Source organism: Oreochromis niloticus, linkage group LG10 (genome assembly GCF_001858045.2).
Source record: "Oreochromis niloticus isolate F11D_XX linkage group LG10, O_niloticus_UMD_NMBU, whole genome shotgun sequence".
In the NCBI taxonomy this organism is placed as follows: domain Eukaryota; kingdom Metazoa; phylum Chordata; class Actinopteri; order Cichliformes; family Cichlidae; genus Oreochromis; species Oreochromis niloticus.
In genome coordinates, this window is record NC_031975.2 from 29,416,654 (window position 1) to 29,437,270 (window position 20,617).

General features: G+C 41.6%; 1 protein-coding gene across 2 annotated transcripts; it reads left to right on the top strand.

Annotated features, from left to right (window-relative positions):
• Window positions 1–358: 358 nt before the first annotated feature.
• LOC109203765 (uncharacterized) lies at window positions 359–15,152 on the top strand. Of its 2 annotated transcripts, none has more exons than XM_025911094.1 (6): window positions 359–963; window positions 1,062–1,205; window positions 1,532–1,600; window positions 1,758–1,787; window positions 1,871–1,912; window positions 14,712–15,152. In XM_025911094.1, the coding sequence occupies exons 1-6, from the start codon at window positions 657–659 to the stop codon at window positions 14,939–14,941; spliced, it is 822 nt and encodes a 273-aa protein (XP_025766879.1). In that variant the 5' UTR covers window positions 359–656; the 3' UTR covers window positions 14,942–15,152. The 2 variants fall into 2 exon arrangements, with proteins under 2 accessions (XP_025766879.1, XP_025766880.1); XM_025911095.1 differs by lacking the exon at window positions 14,712–15,152 and adding an exon at window positions 2,585–4,273.
• The last annotated feature ends 5,465 nt before the right edge of the window (window positions 15,153–20,617 follow it).

Here is a 20,617-nt window from a genome sequence, read left to right on the forward strand (position 1 = left end):
TTGTGACCTGTGACCTTTCTCAGCTCACACTCACCTCGCTCCTAACTGTTCTAACTTTGTGTGATTTTGTTATTACTGCAGTTCCCCCAGTGTGACTGCAACAAATGTCTGCTTATCTGTTTGGTCATATTCACACACTGAACAAAGCTCCTGACCTGTGTAGGTACACATGGTGGTGGAGGAGCCTCTGACCTTTAGTGACGTCTGTCCTCCTGTTACAGGTGTGTGTGTGCTGCTGCTGTCCGCACCGACTGTTTCTGCAGGTGAGTCGATGAAGTGAAAACAATCAGTGGGACAACAAGAACTCAAATACATTTACTCTGTGTGTGTGTGTGTGTGTGTGTGTGTGTGTGTGTGTGTGTGTGTGTCCTCCAGTGTCTTTGTCTGTCAGTCCAAACCTTCAGCAGGTCTTCAGTGGATCTTCAGTGTCTCTGAGTTGTGTTAATGATGGACAGACAGCTGATGGATGGTCAGTGAAGAGGACCAGAGGAGGACTCACTGAGGACTGTGGAGCAGCTGCAGGCTTTGGGAGGGTTCTTGGTTCCTACTGTGTTGTGGATCTTTCTGCTCCCAGTGAAACTTTCTGGTGTGAGGACTCCTCTGGACAGCAGAGTGACAGAGTCTCCTTCAGTGTCCAATCAGACCCTACAGGTGAGATGTTCCAGCTGTGTCTCTGTCTCTGTGTGACTCTGCTCTCATTAACTGTTTGTCTCTGCTGGTCAGATAAAGATGTCATCCTGGAGATCCCTGCACTTTCTGTGAGGACAGGAAGTGATGTCATTCTGCGCTGCAGGCAGAGGAATGGTGCCACAGTCGCAGCTTATTTCTTCATTAAAGGGCCTCGACCTAAAGAAACTAAACCAGAGCACATCATCACTAAGGTCCAGCAGTCTGATGAAGGTCTCTACTCGTGTTCTACTGATCAGGGTGCAAAGTCTCCTGAGAGCTTTCTGAGGGTCAGAGGTCAGAACACTGACATCACTTCCTGTTTAAAAAGACCTGATGTAACATTGTGACCTGATAATAAACTGACTGAACCTTCTTCATCATCTCTCCTGCAGATCCTCCTACAATCATCCATCCTCCTCCTCACTGTTCTCCTCCTCCCTCCTTTCTCCAGGTACCAGTTGTAGCAGGTCTGGTCTCCGTGGTTCTCCTGGTTCTGGTTCTGGGTGGAGTTCTGTTCCTCTGCAGTAAACTAAAAGGTGAGAAACCTGCACAGAAGTAAAAGTCCTGTTCTTTTAACCATTAAAGCTGACGAGAGCAGCCGCGCTTCCATCAACTCTTTTACAACCTGCTGCAGGATGAGTTGGAACAATAATGTTTATGCACCTGAAAACAGAGGAGTTGTGTTTACACATCACACATTCAGCTGGTCCCAGGTTTCCTTTCACTCACGTGTCTTCAGGAACAACAAGTTCACAGCACTTCCTACTGTCTAACAAACACCATCACGCTGTCAGCACAAACCATCACATGAGTTTGATGTGCGCCATTACTCCCTGTTCTGATGTTTCTCTGTGTGATGTAGGAGGTCGGGGAGCAGACCTGTGGAGCTGTGGAGGTGACGGCTGTCTGAGACGGAGCGTCTGCCTCTACTGTGAGTCTGCTTCATGTTTCTCCACATGTATTATCTGTTTCCACCACTGGAGGGCGCTGTGGGTTATTGATGTGTGGGAACAGTAACCAATCACTGCAGTCTGAATGCTTCTCTTTGGTCATGTGACCGTTTGATCTCTGATCAGTGTGTTCTTCAGTTTCAGGCCTGTTTCTGCTGACTGCTGCAGGTGAGCTGATGTTCCTACACCTGTCTGTCCTCATCATGACCTCTGACCTTTGGTGACCTTTAGTGACCTCTGTCCTGTTGCAGGTGTGTGTGTGCTGCTGCTGTCTGCTCTGACTGTTCCTGCAGGTGAGTTGAAGGTAGCAGGAGCTCTGAGGTGATGTAGGTGCTCTGTGGTCGCTGCTCCATCATCATGTCTAACAATCCTCGGTCAGCCTCTTCTTCTTCTCCTCTCCTTTATCTGACTGACTATTTATCAGCTGATCAGCTGATAAATAAAGTTTCAGCTTCTGTTTTGTTTTATCTGCTTGTCTTAAGAGCTGCTGTTTTACCATCCTTTGAAAAGGTTTTTAACATTTATTTCCGACTGTAGGAATTCTTTAACTCTTTTTTATTGTAACAAATTTTTCAAAGTTTATGAAACTCTGAGGGGAATTCATTCTCTTTGGTGTGTCCAGACTCACTCAAAGGTCCTCGAACACTAAGAAAAACCTGGCTTCCACATGGGGAACTACAAAAGACCATAAAACCATAGTTCTAACAATATATACTACGTAACTATATACTTTATTTGAGTAATAAAGACCTTCTGACTCCTCTGTGTCCTCGTCCTAACTCTTCCTCTGTGGAATTGTGAACGGAAATTCCCTCAAATTCCTCTCCGTTCTGCATTTTGATAATTTTATTTTACTCTTTATTGGATGAACATCTAAAGTGTGCGTTAGCTTCACTATAAACAGCATCGGATACTTCCTGGTTTAACAAAAAAGGCCTGTTTCCTTCTGTGTCCTCCTCTTCCAGCTCCTCCACCTCCCTGTGAGTCTGTGCTCAGACTCTTCTGCCTTCTAGCGGTCTTCTGTCCGTACTGCATCCTCACTGGTCAGCTGCTGTCCATCTGCTGGAGCAGGAAGACACCGAACAAACCAGCCATCTCCATGGAGATGACCCACTGTGATGGAGGAGGTCAGGGACTGGATGAAGTTGGTGTTGATGTCACTGCTGATGTCACCACTGAGCATGCCTTCTGAGCTGCAGACTGTGTGTCAGGGTACCAGCATCTGCAGTATTCCTGTAGTTTGATTCCTCTTTTGCTGTATTGGAGAAATGTTCTAGCGTTTACTGTCAGTATGTCTTAGTTAGGTTTGAGTTTATCACATCATCCCTGTTTCCTTGTTTATGTGTCATTCCCTGTTTGCTGAGTAAGTCTGTCCTCTGTGTCTGTCTCTTCAGTGATGTCTCCTCTGTCTCACCTCCCTTTCTGTTTCGTGGTATCATTCCATGTCTCCTCTGTCTGTATTGTGCTTCCTGTACATTCTCCCAGCCCATCATTTGAGTCTCCTCCCGTTTCCTTCCAAGTCCATCTACTTCTTCCCTCCCATCTCCTGTGTCATGTTGTGTGAATTAGTGTTTCCTGTTTTACTTTGAGTGTCACGTCCTGTGTTCAGTGTGTGTAGTTTTGCTTCCTCTGTGTCTTCAGGTCCACTCTCCCTAATTACCCTCATGTGCTTATATTGTGTCTGTTTCCCTCTGTCAGGTTGTCTGTATTTCCTGTGTCTCTCCCATCATGTTGCAGTTTCCCTTGTTTTTTGGTTTAGTTTTCCCAGTTTAGTCACTCAGTCTAGTCTTGGTTTCACATTTTAATTACGTCAACATTTCCAGCCTAAATAAATGACTGTCTTTCTGTTCAACCTCACTCTGGCCTCAGTTGTCTACATTTGGCTCCTCCTCCTCCTCCACATGATCTGTCGTTGCAGATTAGGACACCGTGGAGCTCTGATGTGTTTCTATCAGACAGTAAGTTTACCTCAGCCTACGAGGTGAAAAAGCTAACTTGATCATCTTTAAATCTGTTACTGAGGTCTGGACGATGAACACACCCTATAAACAAGGAGCCCCTCCCACTAAGACTGATACTCCAGGGTATTCTCTTACCCAATAGCATGGTCACTGCTTACAGTTTTTCTCCATTGGTTTGGCTCATTTCTTGAAACAGAAATGACATTCTCAAAATAACATGGACAAACCTCCAAACCTCTTGGCAACTGTTCACAACAGAATGGCATTTCTCATTCATTTTATCAAATGGCAAATGCCTTAGTACATGTCTCAATTGTCTCAGTGCATCTTTGCAAATGATTAAGTACAAGTAGCCTACAGTTATACAGTTAGCCCACATTTAGCACATTTTCCAAATGAATAGATCTTGTAGATCTAAACTGATTAGTTGATTCCCAGTTTAATGATCATTCCCTCCAAAACATGTCAGCATGATTTCATTGTATAAGTACTCGCATGCACAACTGTCTGTTCAATTGTCAAAATTGGTCAAAAACATAATACCATGAATACCATATATGAATTTCTTTGAATATTTGATAAATTGATGACAGTCATTGACAGTCAGGTGAAACTAGACTAACGAAGGGGGAGTGTCACACACAGGTGTGTTCCATGATTGTGTGCTGCCAAACACAGATATATAGAGCTTGACCAGAGCCAGTCCGATCTCTGAACATGGATAGACAAGGCCAAGCAAACAGACAAGGGGAAGTTCTTCCTCAAGGAAGAGGAGGAGGAGGAAGAATAAGAGGAGGACTGAGAATGCGTGGTGGAGGAATAGGGGGAAGAGGCCGAGGTGCGTGAAGACACTGTGCTGTCCCGAATGAAATTCGGGCCACAATTATAGACCATGTCATAAACCATGGCCTCACAATGGCAGAGGCAGGTCGTCGAGTGCAGCCTAATGTGCCTCGCTCTACAGTCTCCTCCATCATCCATCCAGGGAAAACAGGTATGTACTCTATGTAATCTATGATGGAATTATATGTTGTATAGGACAGGGCACTGTGCGTGAGGCAAAAAATGTATAACTTACTGTAGAGATTTTGTGTGCATCTGCCTACAGTAGTAGGTCTATACTAGCAGGTGGAGAGGACTAGTGGAATGTTGTGATACTAAATATGACAAGAAAGATATTGAACAAATTACTGTAAACTATGGAATTACATAATTCATTCAGTTTAGAGTAGTATTCCAGTCACTGTGCAATGTTGCATTAGGATTGTGGTGAAGTTACTGTGAGTAAAACAATAATACAATTACACTGGTAACCTACTGTATTCTGTTCTATGTGTAGGATTGGACGACAACCTCGCGTGGGTGGCAGAGGAAAACTGCTCAATGAACAACAGGAAAGAGAGATTTGTAACATGGTGATGACAAATAACGCCATCACATTGAGACAGATCCGTGATGCCATCCTTCAGGACAATCATATATTCCAGAATATAAAGACAATAAGCATCTCCACGATAGACCGGGTTTTGAAGAAGCATCAGATGACAATGAAACAAATCTACAGGGTACCATTTGAGAGGAACTCTGACAGAGTGAAGGAGCTGCGCTACCAGTATGTAAATGTAAGTCAGTTACTGGCCTTACCTGTAATCACAGTAAGCAGTAGTTCACTTATTTAGTTTCAATACCTCCTTTACCTGATTTCAGAATCAGTATTTGCTTCATCTGACTTCAACAATTTCAACAGAAAACTGCAGTTTATGTACAATTCTCATTATAATCCTTATTTTGTTGTCTCCCAATCAAATCTATCTAATACTGTAGGTTTTACTGTAACATCTCAGTGAGTCATCAGTATTTCCCACTCTCCTTTCTATCAAATACCCCTGCAGTACTTCCTCATAGGCCACTAGTTTAGAACCACTGGAGTAGTGGCCTGTAGTATATTGAACCTGTGGGGGAGAACATGTAATTGTCTAACTGTAGTATATGACTCTTCTGTATGACTGATTTTATGTTCTTTACTCTATTTTAGAGAATAATGGCATTGGAAGGACATGAGACCCCTCACATCCTGGTGTTCGTGGATGAAGCTGGCTTCAACCTGGCCAAGGGCCGAAGACGTGGCCGTAATATTATTGGTCACCGGGCCACAGTGGATGTCCCAGGTCAGCGAGGGGGCAATATAACTATGTGTGCTGCCATTTCTGAAAATGGTGTGGCCACTCACATCCCCAGTCTTGGCCCATACAACACACACAAGCTCCTCATCTTCTTGGATCACCTTTATACCCATTTTATCCCTGAAAATGAGAGAGGTCTCACAGGGCCTCACCTACCCATTTATGTAATTGTGTGGGACAATGTCAATTTCCACCATAGCCCACTCATTAGGGGCTGGTTTGCAACGCATCCAAGGATGGTCATGGGGTTCCTACCACCTTACTCTCCTTTCCTCAATCCGATAGAGGAGTTTTTCTCTGCTTGGAGGTGGAGAGTGTATGAGCATCATGCTCAGGATCAGCCGTCCCTGCTCCATGCTATGGACGCAGAGTGTGACGACATTACAGGAGATCAATGCAGGGGATGGATGCGGCATGCACGCCGTTTCTTCCCTCGTTGCATCGCAAGAGAAAGTATCCGCTGTGATGTGGACGAGAATCTGTGGCCAGGTGGACAACAGCATGTAAATAATCAGGAGGGAGAAGACAGTGGACAAGAGCGGGAGAATGAGTACAGCGACCACTGAATAAGTCCTTTTTTTTTTTTTTTTTATTGATTTTGTGTTCATACAATTTACTACTGTAATGTACATTTTCTTTTTACATATGTATGAAACTTTCTTTGCGTGTGAATATAAAATGGTTATGATTTCCTTGGTAGTGTGAGTGCAATCTGTGATGTCAAACCTTGGAGGCTACTCTTTTCTGTTGTATATTGTTGGTGACAAAACATCTAAACATTTTGTATGGCAGTACTCACACAATGCCAAAGGGACGATGCATTTTGGGGGCACTGACTATTCAGATTAGCAAGAAATGTAGTTTTGACACATGAGTGAACTGTTTTAGGAGAGATATGAGCTTTTGCAGGTTGACCATGTTGTGATCAACCATCCAGGTTTATTTTGACAAAAGCACCAAGAATGATGAGAATGTCCGATCTGTGTCGAGAAATGAGCCAAAGCTATTGAGAAGGATCTTTGCCATTTTGGAGACACTGACTGTTTAGATGAGAAAGGGATTTAGATTGAAGCCTGAGTGAACAGTTCTGGAAGAGATGAGCTTTTGCAGGTGAGCTATAGTGTTGTACTAAACTGTAAGAGTGTTTTGCCAAATGATCTTAGAGTTTTGAGAATGTAATTTCTGTTTCAAGAAATGAGCCAAACCAATGGAGGAAAAACTGTAATAAAGAAAAGGGAAAAGTAAGCAGCAAACCAAGTGTGTGCATCATTGAAAGAACATGGCTGAAGAAATGGTAAATGGCCTGTATCTATATTTCCAATTACAAGGCAAACTCCCAACTCTTGAGCCACGATCGCCCCCAGAAGAAAGAAGAAGAAAACTCTTCGAGCTCAACATACCAGTACTTTTTATTCTGTCTTAAATTAGAAAAACTAAGTAAGCTGGAAATTTTGACGATGTGGTTTGAAAGTGCCACGTGACTGCTTTCCTCTCACAGATCAGTCCGTTCCTGGTGCCGCATTTTTTCTGGAATCTGTTGAGCAAACCTGGAGAAGTTTCAGCTCAAGAGATTATTGTTGGTATTGCTGTGATTCTTTACGTGATACAGTGACTCAGTGAGTAAATGTTTACTCTTATTCAAACTGTTTTTGTGGGGTCTCTTAGTTTAGCACCAGGTTTATGAACTTGCTAGCTAGCTAGTGTTAGCCAAGCGATGCTGCTGCCTCTGGGCTCATGTTACTTAAAAATTAACCCACAGCTTTAAAAACCTTATATTATTCTGTCAGTTTTCTGTTGATTGTTTGAAATAAAAACGTGAGCATATACTAGTGGTGGGCGGATCGATCCAGATATCGATTATATCGATATCAAGTCGGCATCCGTATCAGATTGATACTAGGCTGGTGAGATCTGCTCTTGTTTTCAATGCTGTGCTTTCGCCAAAGAAGAAACAACCAGGTCATTGGACTCACTTCTCCTGTGTCAGCGCAGAGCAGGCACACTTTGCTCCCCCTCCCCCCTCTTGTGTTTAGATGTTGTGCTGTCACGTGACGTGACTTAGACGCTTTGGGGGTTGTTAAGTTGTTTACATATTATTTACATTTTCACCAGTTGTTTTTGTTGTTGAGAATTGTGTGAGATTATTATATTTTCTTATGCTATGTTATACCCCTAATTAAAGATTGTGAAATCATTATGTAGTTTTAGTTTGCATTATCCTCCTGAATTAGAAGAAGGTGATAACTATTACATTTGTTAAACTGATTTGTATTACATTAGACTGCTGATTTATTGTGAATGAATGATATTGTTTTATGATGCATTATACTGCTGAGTTATAATAAATACTGTTAAAATCTCCCAGTTCTTTTAATCTTTGGGCTGAAGGAAGGACAATACTCGGTGTATAAATGCTCAATCAACAATTATTTATTCCATACAATTCAACACTTAAGAGCATAAGAACCATCATGATGGGGAGAGTTGCCTGCAGAGGGTCACAGCAAGTCTCAAAATGGTGACGGGTTACTCAGCCTTTTATAGCCCCTAGTAGCCCCCTCCTAGTCATAAAACCCTAAACATTCACATTCTTTCTCTCACACGGCGCCTAAGTTATGACCTCGGCTCCTTGTTTTTCTGCTCTCTGTAAAGGTGGGGGTATGGAATGTGGTCTTCTCTTCTTCTATTCTAGACACAAGGTCTCCTGCACACAACATTCTCTTCATGATTCAGCAGGATGAAATGTCAAGAAACAGTGTAACACATTCAACAGTGTCGAGTAATACAGGTCAATCAAATAGATCTAATGTTTTTCACACTCTTTTAAGTCAGAAGTATAATGCAAACTAAAACTACATACTGATCACACACTCTATATTAAGGGGTATAATATGATCTACAGCAATATCATAATTCAACTACTTTGATTACAGATATAAGGTAACATATGATAACAGAATAATCTCACAATACTTTTTTCAGAGAGTCATGGCCTTATTCGTCTAATTAGAAGAGAACAGAGCATACCAGAGAGGTTTTCTGCCCCATCTCATCAGGAGGAAACAAAACAGGGAGCCAAGGCCGTCACGTAGGCGCCGTAAGAGAGAAAGAATGTGAATGTTTAGGTTTTTACGACTAGGTGGGGGCCAACAGAGGCTATAAGAGTTTGAGTAACCCTCCACCAGTTTGAGATTTGCTGTGACCCTCTGCATGCATGTCTCCCCATCGGGATGGTTTATGCTCATAAAGTGTTGAATAGTATGTAATAAAGTAATTGTTGATTGAGCATTTATACATTGTGTATTGTTCTTCCTTCAGCCCAAAGATCGAAAGAATTGGGAGGATTTAACAATTGTAATTTTTGTATTATAGTTTTTCAACAGTACTTGTTTTATTTTGTTTACTGGTTTGCGTGCATTATTTTACATTTAAAAAAAAATAAAAATTAAAAAATACATAACTATACCACCATGGCAGACCCGATGGCATTTTCATGCTTCGCAGCGATACTGGCCCGTATTTACTTGGTATCGATTTGATACCAAAATAAGAAGTATCGCACACCACTAGCAGCTACTAGATGAGAGCCCAGTGTTAGGGGGCGGGGCTTGTTTTCAACCAGCTTTTATAACATATGAACTGCATATTCATAACCTCTGTATTTATTTTAATTCTTTGTGGCAGCTTTTCACATTATATCAAACTCTTACAAGTCTTGAAAAGAAGCTGTTGGACACAAAGACATCAACCAAGGATTTTGGTTACAGTGGTATACTATAATATACCACACTATATTAGTAATTGTCAGTAACATTTATATTAATCAGGCTGAACTTTAATCATACTTTAGATCAACCCGTTTTACTTGCTGTTTCCTTTGTGCTTTGGTTTCCTGTCTTCTGTTATTAGACTTGAGATATGACTGCTCTGTGCTGTTGCTGATGACTCCAGTTAATTCTACAAGATATGCTGTGTAAATAAACAAACAACAACAGTTTGGTCTGCATTTATTCAAAGATTATATCCCACAGACTTAGTTTAGAGGGTCCACATTGTCTACACTGTATATAGTGAAGTCTGCAAGTTTGAACAGTGGAATTTGTTTTGTTTTGAACAAATTATTCTGCAGATCATCAGAATGAAAGTTGTTGTATCATAGGAAAGAAAGTTATTGGCCATGTTTGCATAGCCCTTTTTTAAAATATGCTTTTGTGTTGTTAATTATTCTTTTTGAATCATATTTGCAAAACAGTGTTATATTAATATAATTTACTAAAAGTTTTTTTTTTTAATTTAGCAGAACTTGGCATGTTTGTTAGTGGATGAATAATCAGTATGCACAGTCAGAAACATCAAGTTATTGTTAGAACTGTATACTTGAAAGAATAAGTTGTCTTAATATAGTCATCTTAAGTAAGCTTTACTCTGTTTTTTTGAGGCAACAAGTTTTATTCGTTTTTTTTAGTTCTGGGAACTAATTAGATTTTATAGTATGGATTTAGTCTCTCTGTCTCCCTCTGTCCTGCATCACAATTTCCCACATTCCCCACTGTGTGTAGTAAAATGGTTCCATTCAGTTTAATGATGATTAATAAATAGGCGTAGCAGCTCTGAGCTTGACTCACTGAGGAGCAGAGAGACACACGGAGTCTTCATCGTGTCTGGATGACGACTGAACATCAGTCTGAGCAGCAGGGTGACAGCTTCAGCTTCATCACTTCCTCTTTAACACATGAAGTGTTTTACTGGCTGAACTCCAAGTGGCCACACTGTGTGGTTGGCGAGGGTGGGGCTTACTTTACTGCGCCACAGCCAGTAGTTATCATGTACCAAGCTAAAATTCATCATACTACGATATCATCTGTCACACCTGCTGCTACAGGTGCTAATGGCATTTCTATCTACATATCCATGCATTTTCTTAACCATTTATCCATTTCAGGACTGCACAAGCAGCTGCAGCCTGTACAAGCAGGACAAGAGGTGTGGTGCACCTGTAGAGGTTGGCGGTCCACCTTCACAAGCTTCACTTTCTGTGCAGAAAGTTGCCTCCACATTTCCAGTGATGTGATTGGCTCAGGTTGAAGAAGACTAACACTATTAACTTGCTAACAAAATTTAGCAGCAGTGAACTGTGTCTCGTTTCTGTTTGTGATCAGCAGCATGAGCTCCATCCTAAGGTTCTGCTCATATTTCACAGATAGATAAATATTTGTTTACATCATCTATGAAACACATCCATATTTGTCTTCATCCATAAATGCTAAAAGAAAAGAGCAGCTGATGAAAAGCTGTAACATTGCAAGCTCACCTATTTTAATGTCATTTTGTTTTGTTTAAATGTTTCATATCAAAAGCCATAGAAATACATCTGAAACATCTAATAAGTGACCCTGCTCTGTAAAGAAAAAAGGAGGAAGCTCCACAACATAAATAGACACAGGTTACTGAGAAAGGAAACAACTCAGAGGTGAGTGATGATGTTAGTCATTCATTTTTTTCACTTCTCTTCTCATACATCATTACTGTTTCTGTGCTGTGCTGAGCTCTGAAACCTGACTGAAACTCTTCAAATAAGCCATTCCTCTGCAGATGATCTGTTAGCTGTTTGACAACTACTCTTTCAAGGATGTTTGATATGAAAGGAAGGTTGGAGATTGGCCTATAATTAGTAAGACTGCTGGGTCTAGAGATGCTTTTTAAGTAAAGGTTTAACTACAGCCACCTTGAAGGCCTGTGGTACATAGCCGATTATTAGAGATAAGTTGATCATATTTAAGATTGAAGAATTAATTAATGGCAGGTCTTTTTGAGCAGTTTTATAGGAATGGGGCCTATAAAGCAGCAAACTATTTCTCCAGACTAAATGATGATCCTCTAAATTTGTGACACGCCATTTCCTCTCCAGCTTACGAGTTATCTGCTTTAGGCTACGTGTTTGAGAATTATACCACGGAGTCAGGTACTTCGGATTTGAGGCCTTAGTTTTCACAGGAGCTACAGTATCCAGAGTCGTACGTAGTGAGGAGGTAAAATTATTAACAAAATAATCGACCTCTGTTGGAGCAGCATTCAGATAGCTGCTCTGCTCTATGTTGGTACAGGGCATTGAAGATGATAACAGTGGGTGGATTATATTCTTAAACTTAGTTACAGCACTGTCAGAAAAACAGAGAGGACAGATGGTTTGAAAGAGGAGTGAAAGAAGTCATCTATGTCCACTGTGAACGACCATCTTTGAACAGAGGTGGTGGTTTAGGAGACCAACTGTCTGCCATCTATAACCCAGTTCTGCGATCCCTTCTGTCACAGTCTGGCGGAGGCAGACTGTATGGAGTTACAAAGAGGACCCAAAATGCAGACACTAAAGGAACTTGGAACCAAAACTCGGGTATTAACAAAAGGCGAGCTGTTTAATGAGGCTGCTAAAAAGGGGACAAACAAAGGGCAAGGCAACCTGAAGCAAAACTAACATTAAACTAAACTGGGTGAACTAAACAAACGACAAGAAAAACCTGGACATGAAACTTGGAAACATGGCGTGGAGACCATGACGTGAACAACAGACAACCTGACAAATAATGAACAGAAACACACAGACTAAATAGGGCTTTGGAGCGTGATGTCACGGGAGGGGGGCCACGCCCCCTCCCGCCATGACAGTAGGCCAGACAAAGCACACGGAAGCGTCAGCTATGGTTCGTATGTACTGTGTTGTCGGTTGCAACAGTACATCACACGATAGGGAAGGCAAGAAGCTGGAAAATGGGCTCTCTTTTCATCGTTTCCCCTCCTGGATGCAACGGGAAGGATCTCATGTGTCTGATAATACTAAACGAAAACGTCAGGCTTGGATTGCAGCGGACAGACGAGCGGATATTGAGTTCTATGCCATCCCCAAACGAGAGCAATTGCCCACCTGAGAGTTCATTTTGAGCGAGTAATAGGTTTGGTTAACAAATTCAAAGTGCTACACACTACAGTGCCAATCCTGTGAGGGTCCAATCATGTGAGGGTGAAGACACAACACTGCTTGATAAGATTGTTAAGGTGTGCTGTGTTTTGGTGAACATGTGCCCCAGTGTGTTTGTCAAACCAGGGCCAAATGAAACTTGCTCTTGTTGAATAGTCATAAAACTGCTGTGTTGCATGTACAGTTCATTGTAAATAATTGTACTTTCTCTAAAGTGGTTTCAATAAAACAGAAAAAAAGTATATGTATTTGGAGATTATCAGGCCAATTAACGCTTACACAATTTCGACAAATTTAAATTAACGGTCCAACCGATAAACTCCCCGAGTTTTTTGCGACCAATTTAATCCAGTATCCATCCCCGACGGTGGCCCGATTACTAGTGCCCTAACTAAATTTAAAAGTGTTAACCAACCCAAACTTTGCTTGAAGCCATATTTTTGGCATTCCACAGCCAAGGCTTTCTTGCAGTTTTAAGTCTTACGTTTCATGCCCGAAACCGGGTTTCTACTAGCCAAAAACTGCACAATGTCGTCCCGGACGACAAAACTGGTGAATACCAGTGGCTATTTTTAAACCAAGGTCCCAGGTCATTGGCAGGTGCCACCTGGGATAACCTCACGCCGGAGGACCCTTTTCCCACGTCTGGAAAAAGGGGGGGGGTGGTTCCCACCCCTGAACTTTGGTGCAGTCCTAGGAGCCCCGCTCCCGTCCTAAGAAACTTTAATTAATTTGTAAACACCATCAATTCTATTGGTGTCCAAGCCCGGCTTTATAGTCAATCGCGACTTACTGTCAACTTTCACCAATTACCTATCTTCTGCGTGAGACTCGAACTCACTTTCACAGTTTTCCTTTTCCTTATTCACTTTACTCAATACTTGGGACTTGAACCCACTTAAAAACTTCCATTATTCTTATTTCAACTTCAACTTCTCATGAGATTTTCACCAAAATCAAAACAGACGCACAAAAAAAAATCTAACCTCAATTGAAATTAAAATTAATACTTTAACAATTCTGTTTTGCAGTGTTAGTCAGTAACTGACTGGCTGCTCCCATATGGGATTGGAATGATGCCACCTTATCCCAAAGTCCAGCCAATAATGCGTATATACGCAGCCAATCAACGTCGTTGACAGGCTATGACAGCATCCTTATGTGCCGACACCGGTGTTTGAGCTGGCAAAGCGGCGTGGCTGATGCGGATGTGAACGTGTACAACCATTGGAGATGTGAGCAGGACAGATGAACAATTGAAGGAAAAAGTGTGGACTTTATACCAGTTTTTAAATTGTGTTGATAAAAATACAGACTGACAATTCTGCTGAAATTAGCAGAAGCTGCTGATTCACCTCTTTTCTGCAAAATTTTCAGCCTTTTCTCCTCTTATCAGCACAATTCTCAGCAGCTTCTGCTAATTTCAGCAGAATTGTCAGTCTCTCCACCTCTTCTTCATGTGAATGAGTTTGGTTCAGTGAGATGAGTAGCTACCTTTAGACTAGCAGGGCCAGGTTCAAATCCTGCTCAGGGCGACTTTCGTTTCTTTTCCACCACCATACAACTTTTTGCAACTTTTCATCTTTTTCAGCTTTTCAGCAGACAGCTTCAGCGTTAAGGCATCCACACAGCATTTTGGCAGGAAATGCAAATTTTCTAGTTTAGATAGATTTACATAAAGCGCCTTGAGGTTGCTGTGATCTATAAAATTAAAATTGAATTGAATTTTAGATCCTCCTCAGGTTTGGTCCTGAGCAGTCTGTTGGGGTTCATGCAGTGTAATGTTCTCAGAGCTTTTCTGGTCTCACTGACTGCTCAGAGTATTTGAACTACAGCTCACACACATACCTGCCTCACCTCCACAGCTGATCCAGGATCAGCACTTCCAACCTTCCTACTGTGAGGGGATAGAGCTGACCACTGCTCCTCTGTGCTGTTTAATTGACCAACACTCCTCTGTTTCTTCCTTCTTCAGATGGTCCTCCTCTTCTTCCCTGTGAGTCTGTGCTCAGACTCTTCTGCCATCTAGTGGTCTTCTGTCCGTACTGCATCTCCACTGGTCTGCTGCTGTCCATCTGCTGCAGCAGGAAGACACCGATCAAACCAGCCATCTCCATGGAGATGACCCAGCATCACAGAGGTCAGAAGCTGGATGAGGACTACGATGACATCACTGCTGATGTCACCACTGAGCATGCCCTCTGAGCTGCAGAGGCTGTTTGTGTTGAAGCTGCAGAAGATGGTTTTTCACTTTCAGTCTGTTCCAAAACATTCAGAAATCCTCCAGAAATATTTCCCACAGCTTCATCGCTGATCTGAGTTCATCTCTGTGAACTGACTCTTCCTCCCACTGTGCCACAGCCAGAGATGCACATGCTGGAGCAGCACCCACAGCAGTCCTCTGTACTTGGAAGAAGCAGCACTCCTCAGATCTGAAATGATTAAATCATTATCTATTATTAAATAATTAAATACTACACCTTTGTAAGAACGAGTATCACTGATATGGAGTTTTTCATGCTTTACATAAAGACTTAGGGCGGCTAGTTTCATATTGGCATTTTAAACCTTGGTGACTTAACAGTTTAGCAGCAACACACTTGTTTCCTTTGTTCCATCAAACACCATCCGTGTTTATCAGAGCGACATGTGACTCATTTTTTATTGAATCACCAGAAGGTACACAAATACAAGATTAAATATTTTATTTATCAAAGATACATACAGTGGCTTGCAAAAGTATTTGAACTTTCCCACATTTTGTCACATTACAGCCACAAACATAAATCAATTTTATTGGAATTCCACGTGAAAGACAAAAGTGGTGTACACGTGAGAAGTGGAACGAAAATCATACATGATTCCAAACATTTTTTACAAATAAATAACTGCAAAGTGGGGTGTGCATAATTATTCAGCCCCCTGAGTCAATACTTTGTAGAACCACCTTTTGCTGCAATTACAGCTGCCAGTCTTTTAGGGTATGTCTCTACCAGCTTTGCACATCTACAGACTGAAATCTTTGCCAATTCTTCTTTGCAAAGCAGCTCCAGTCAGATTAGATGGACAGCGTTTGTGAACAGCAGTTTTCAGATCTTGCCACAGATTCTGGATTGGATTTAGATCTGGACTTTGACTGGGCCATTCTAACACATGGATATGTTTCGTTTTAAACCATTCCATTGTTGCCATTATTTTCTCCACCCAGTTCAAAGCCAGTAAAATCACTACCAGCTCCCCAGTATAAACCGCCACATCATCTGTAATTCTTTTACTCATCACCAAACTTATTTCTGGGAGAACAAATGCAACAGCCGTTCTTTTATCTGACAGTGTTGATGCATCAGTAAATATCCTCACATGACCTGAAAACTTTCCCACTATATGAACCTGCTTTTAGTCGCCCCTCCTCCCTCGCCACAAGCTTCCTTTACAACATAACTTATAAAAAAACAACTTTATTGACAATCAGCAATAACAATTACAAACAGTCTAGAAGAAGAATCACAGGAACAAGGAGCAGAAGTTTATGGTTTTAATAGCTTTTATATTTTGGGAAAGTTTTAAAAACATTGTTTGGTTTTATTTCTAAAGCATTGAAACGACGGCTTTGCATTAGAAAAGTAAGATCAGTAAATGAATCCATTCAAATTCTTTTGCCTTGTTTGCAACAGAAGCCAAACAATATTTTTGTTACAAAGAGAGAATTCAGAATAGATGAAAGATCACAAACATCAGGCACTGATGGAAACAGCCAAACACAGAAACAGATGCACCAACAGGTGAAGGAGGCCTGTTGTATAAATGACTGTGAGTGCTCAGGTAGAAACGCATGAAGAACCAGTGCGTCTAATATTTGGAAACTAATCTGTGTTTGAGCGTCCTGGATGAAACACAGATCATGTTGGAGAGCGAGGACGTCGTCTTTCTTCCCGAGTGTGTAACTACAGGACATGTGCAGAAGGTTTAATCGTCCTCCTGACAGTTATTGATGAACGAGTCCTTCAGGGAGGCTCCAAGATCACTGTGGGTTTTACCAGCTTTACCACTGAGAGGTGTTGCTGCTCTATGTGTGAAGATGTGCATGTTTGCATCGCTTTAACAGTGCAGACGGCTTCTTTCCTCATGTGCACCCATTTCATATGTTTTATTGTGATGTTTAGTAACATCTGCTTTCCTCCTTCAGGGAGACGATAAAGTGAGCTCAGCCTTAAACATGTGGAGAGAACGTTTGACCAACAGTCCTAGGACGACTACAGAACAATGGTTAGTTTTAAATGATAAAGTTTTATAATGGAAATAAATGCTGAGCCTGTTTCATGATGTTTGCCCTGCAGCATCAGGCAGGACTAATACTGTAACAAACCGTGTGTCACATTTATAATGACTTTAAATGAAGACTTGGATTGGATGGAGATGTTAGCTGGATTTGTGCTGACTGTCACTTTAAATGTTTTCATTTCTGTTCAGCTTCTAAATCTACTTTTGTATAATGTTTGCTGATGTTTGCACTTAGTGACGTTTTTAAGAAGAGCCAATAAATAAATCCTGACTTTATACAAAAATAAAGGTTTAATGTGTTTAGTGTGACAGTGGAGGAGAGTGCACATAATAAGAGTCATTAACAGAATGGTGACAATTATAATCTGTCTCAGTTTAGGACCAGCTCACAGGCACAACAGACTGCAGAGCAATCAAAGCACCAGTTAAACGTCCATGTGACCAGCTGAACAACCAGTACGGTCCCCATTGTCCCCACCAACATCACTGTACTGGAAAGACTGTGCTGCCATGGTCAGAGATGAACTGGTACTAAAATGTAAGGCAGCTGATGTGTGTGGCATTAGCAGCACAAATGCATCATGGCTGCAACGCTGCAGTGTGTTTAAACATTTGAACATTTCTTTGGCTTCAAACCAGCAGCTCCTCTGTACTCAGTCATGTTTGTGTGTCTGTCAAAGTGATTGTTGTCTTTAAAAAGCCTTTTGTGTTTGAGTTTTGTGAGCAGTGCCGAGCTTCTCTTCAGTCTAAGGTGAGTCGATATATTTGATTCCATGTTTGGTGTGATTTTCAAAGTCAGCAGCAGCAAACGCTGAACAAACAAAGTTTGGGACCATCAGAGACATCAGTGGATCTACTGACCTGTAGGTGTTGGAGGTGTTTGTGTGTAGCTGTGGGTGAGTCAGCTTTATTTCACGTATCAATGACAGAGCGCTGTTAGCTTTGAGTTAGGATCCACTGAGCTGTTTCATCTACTCTGTCACTGCCAGCAAGCAGAGCCCAGGGTTGACTTCATAAGCTGGATGTGGCCTTGCTCAAGGGCACTTTAGCAGCATGTTCCCAGCAGTAATAGAGGGATTCAAACTGGTGACCCTGGAGTAGGAGTCACCCAGAAAAGTCACCTTATGTCAGAAGTTTTAGTGAGACGGGAACAACATTACAGCTCTGATGTCATTGATCTGTGCAGTGAGGACATATTGAACTATGAGGACACAGCTTATAGGTTCAACACTGACCCTGGGTCAGCATGTGCAGCCTGCCACGGTGTTGGTGTCACCACTACAGACAGCTCAGGTTCAACTAGTTCTTCTTTGATTTGCTTCTATAGCACAAAGTTTGACACCAGTCTGGTCCAATCAGCATCTGAATCCATAAACGTGTGACCTCGTCCCACCAGAGGACGTCAGCATCATGGGGATCATGTCTACAGCAGGAAAACCACAGGGACAGTTGGGTTTGCTGCACATCTGAAACACACAAGTACAGTTAGCTCAGATATGTTCATGTCTCTAACACTAATACAATGAAAGATATCAGGTCATCTTGAGCCACAAAAACATTCCTATCATGAGGTAGAAGCTGGAATCAGTATAAGTAAAGCCATTACACACACACAAACACATGGAAACACTGAAACCTGTTTTTGGTGCAGCAGCGGTCCCAGCTGCTCGCCTTTATCTAGACTGGGTCGGCTGCTTATCTCAATATAATCAATGTTTAAAGTTCTCAGTGTTTCTGTGTTGCTTCGTATAGGATCTCCCAGCATCATCACTGTGCTGTCTAATCATTGTGTGCTAGGTTACCCTTATAGTGCGATGTGTGTTTGCACAAAGAGAAGCATGTGTGTCAAATATAAATAAGCACAGAACAGAAAAAGCTGCCAGTTTCTTCTATTTAGAGTCAAGTTAGTGTTTTGTGTCTTTGTTTGAGGCCTAATGTCAAGCAGAGGTGTGTGTAACTGGACTGCTCTGTTATATGTGTGAAATGTGTGCTTCAGCATCATCTTCGTCACTGCTGATTCCTTTGTGTCATCATGTGTTGAGAAGAGAGAACAGTTATAACGGAGGAGCAACAGGAAGCCCTGAAATCTGCATCAACAAGGAAGTGTTGGCTCACCAGTGATCCCAGCAGAGCCACTGGTTTGGCTCCAGTTGTTCTAGATTCAATGATGTTGTTCCTACTGTTATGGGTCCGAAATTGAGGATGAGAGTAAAACAATGATGGTCCAGAAGAGGTGGTTCAAACAATTGATTTTAATGAATGCACGCAGTGTGGAGAGGTGCAAACTGCAAAACAGTTGTACATCTCTACCCAAAATACACTCTAGATTGCTTTTATAACATCAGGGTATTGTAACGCCCCTTCTTGCGTTTACAAGCACATAATTTGCATGTACAGAACATTCATGTATTTTAAGAATTAACTGCAACATAGAGGTTCCTCCTTGTGGCATACTCTTAAGAATATGGTGATGATCTAAGGCCTTTGAGGTCACCATGGGCTGGACATCCTTCCGTCACCTGTAACTAGGCAAACTCAAATGCAACAAGAAGCTGAATACATTCAGGCCTTTGCTCAGCTACTATTTTACTGTAACAATATACTCAGCATATGAGTTATGATACATATATATTTAACTCAATCATTTTAAAGTAGTTATAACTGCACCTGTAATAAAAATGTTAATATTTGATTATGATAACCCCTATAATATAAATTATACCATAATGCCAGCAGCTTCAATAAACACTTTGATGAAATGATAATTAATGCAATGACAAAGATGATGGTTATGTAAAATAATCCCTGTAATTCCACAATTCCCCCTTTTGACGTCTTCCAAAGACGTCACTACACCATTCCCAGGTCCACTACCTTCGCTCTGAGCCTCTCTAGCCGCCCCCTGACTCAGCAAATCCGACAACAACCTCATGTCCTCTAGGTGGTCCAGCAATAAAACACCAGCCCCCACTTGAAAACACTTCATGCTTAGGTAATCTCCGCTCCTTTTCTGGGTCCTTCTCTAGTGGAAATCTTCTCCTGTAAGGGATAGAAAACAAACAACCTTTCTCTGCTACACCTTACTAACCTACTTTGTTCATCTAAGGTTCCTGTCATTATTCAAAGTTGGTTCACAATATCACATCAGGCAAAATCACAAACCCTACTGCCACGTCTACTTTGTTAAGCTCTTCAGTTAGACTCTGTACCGGTTTGCCAATCTGTGTGTACATGCCTCTACACTTTTAATGTCTAAATGCACATCTGGATGTATGTGCACTTGTATGTCTATCTGCATCTATGAGTCAGTGGTTTTTCAGAAAAAAGGCGTTAAAGTGAAAAATGTTTCCTGACTATTAACTCCTGATACTGGAGGGACTTTCCGGGTTGCCCAACCTCCTAGGTTTGGCCTTTTACACTTTTACTAAAAAAATTTTAACCGAGCCCAAAGAGATTTTTATTTTACTCCTGTGCTTGACAGGTTAAGCGAAGTTGTTTTTTGTTTTGTTTTGAAATTTTTCTCTTCTGTGTGTGTGTGTGTACATAAGTAAGAATATGATAATCAACATAAGATCCCTGGTTTGCAAATGATTTTCTGCC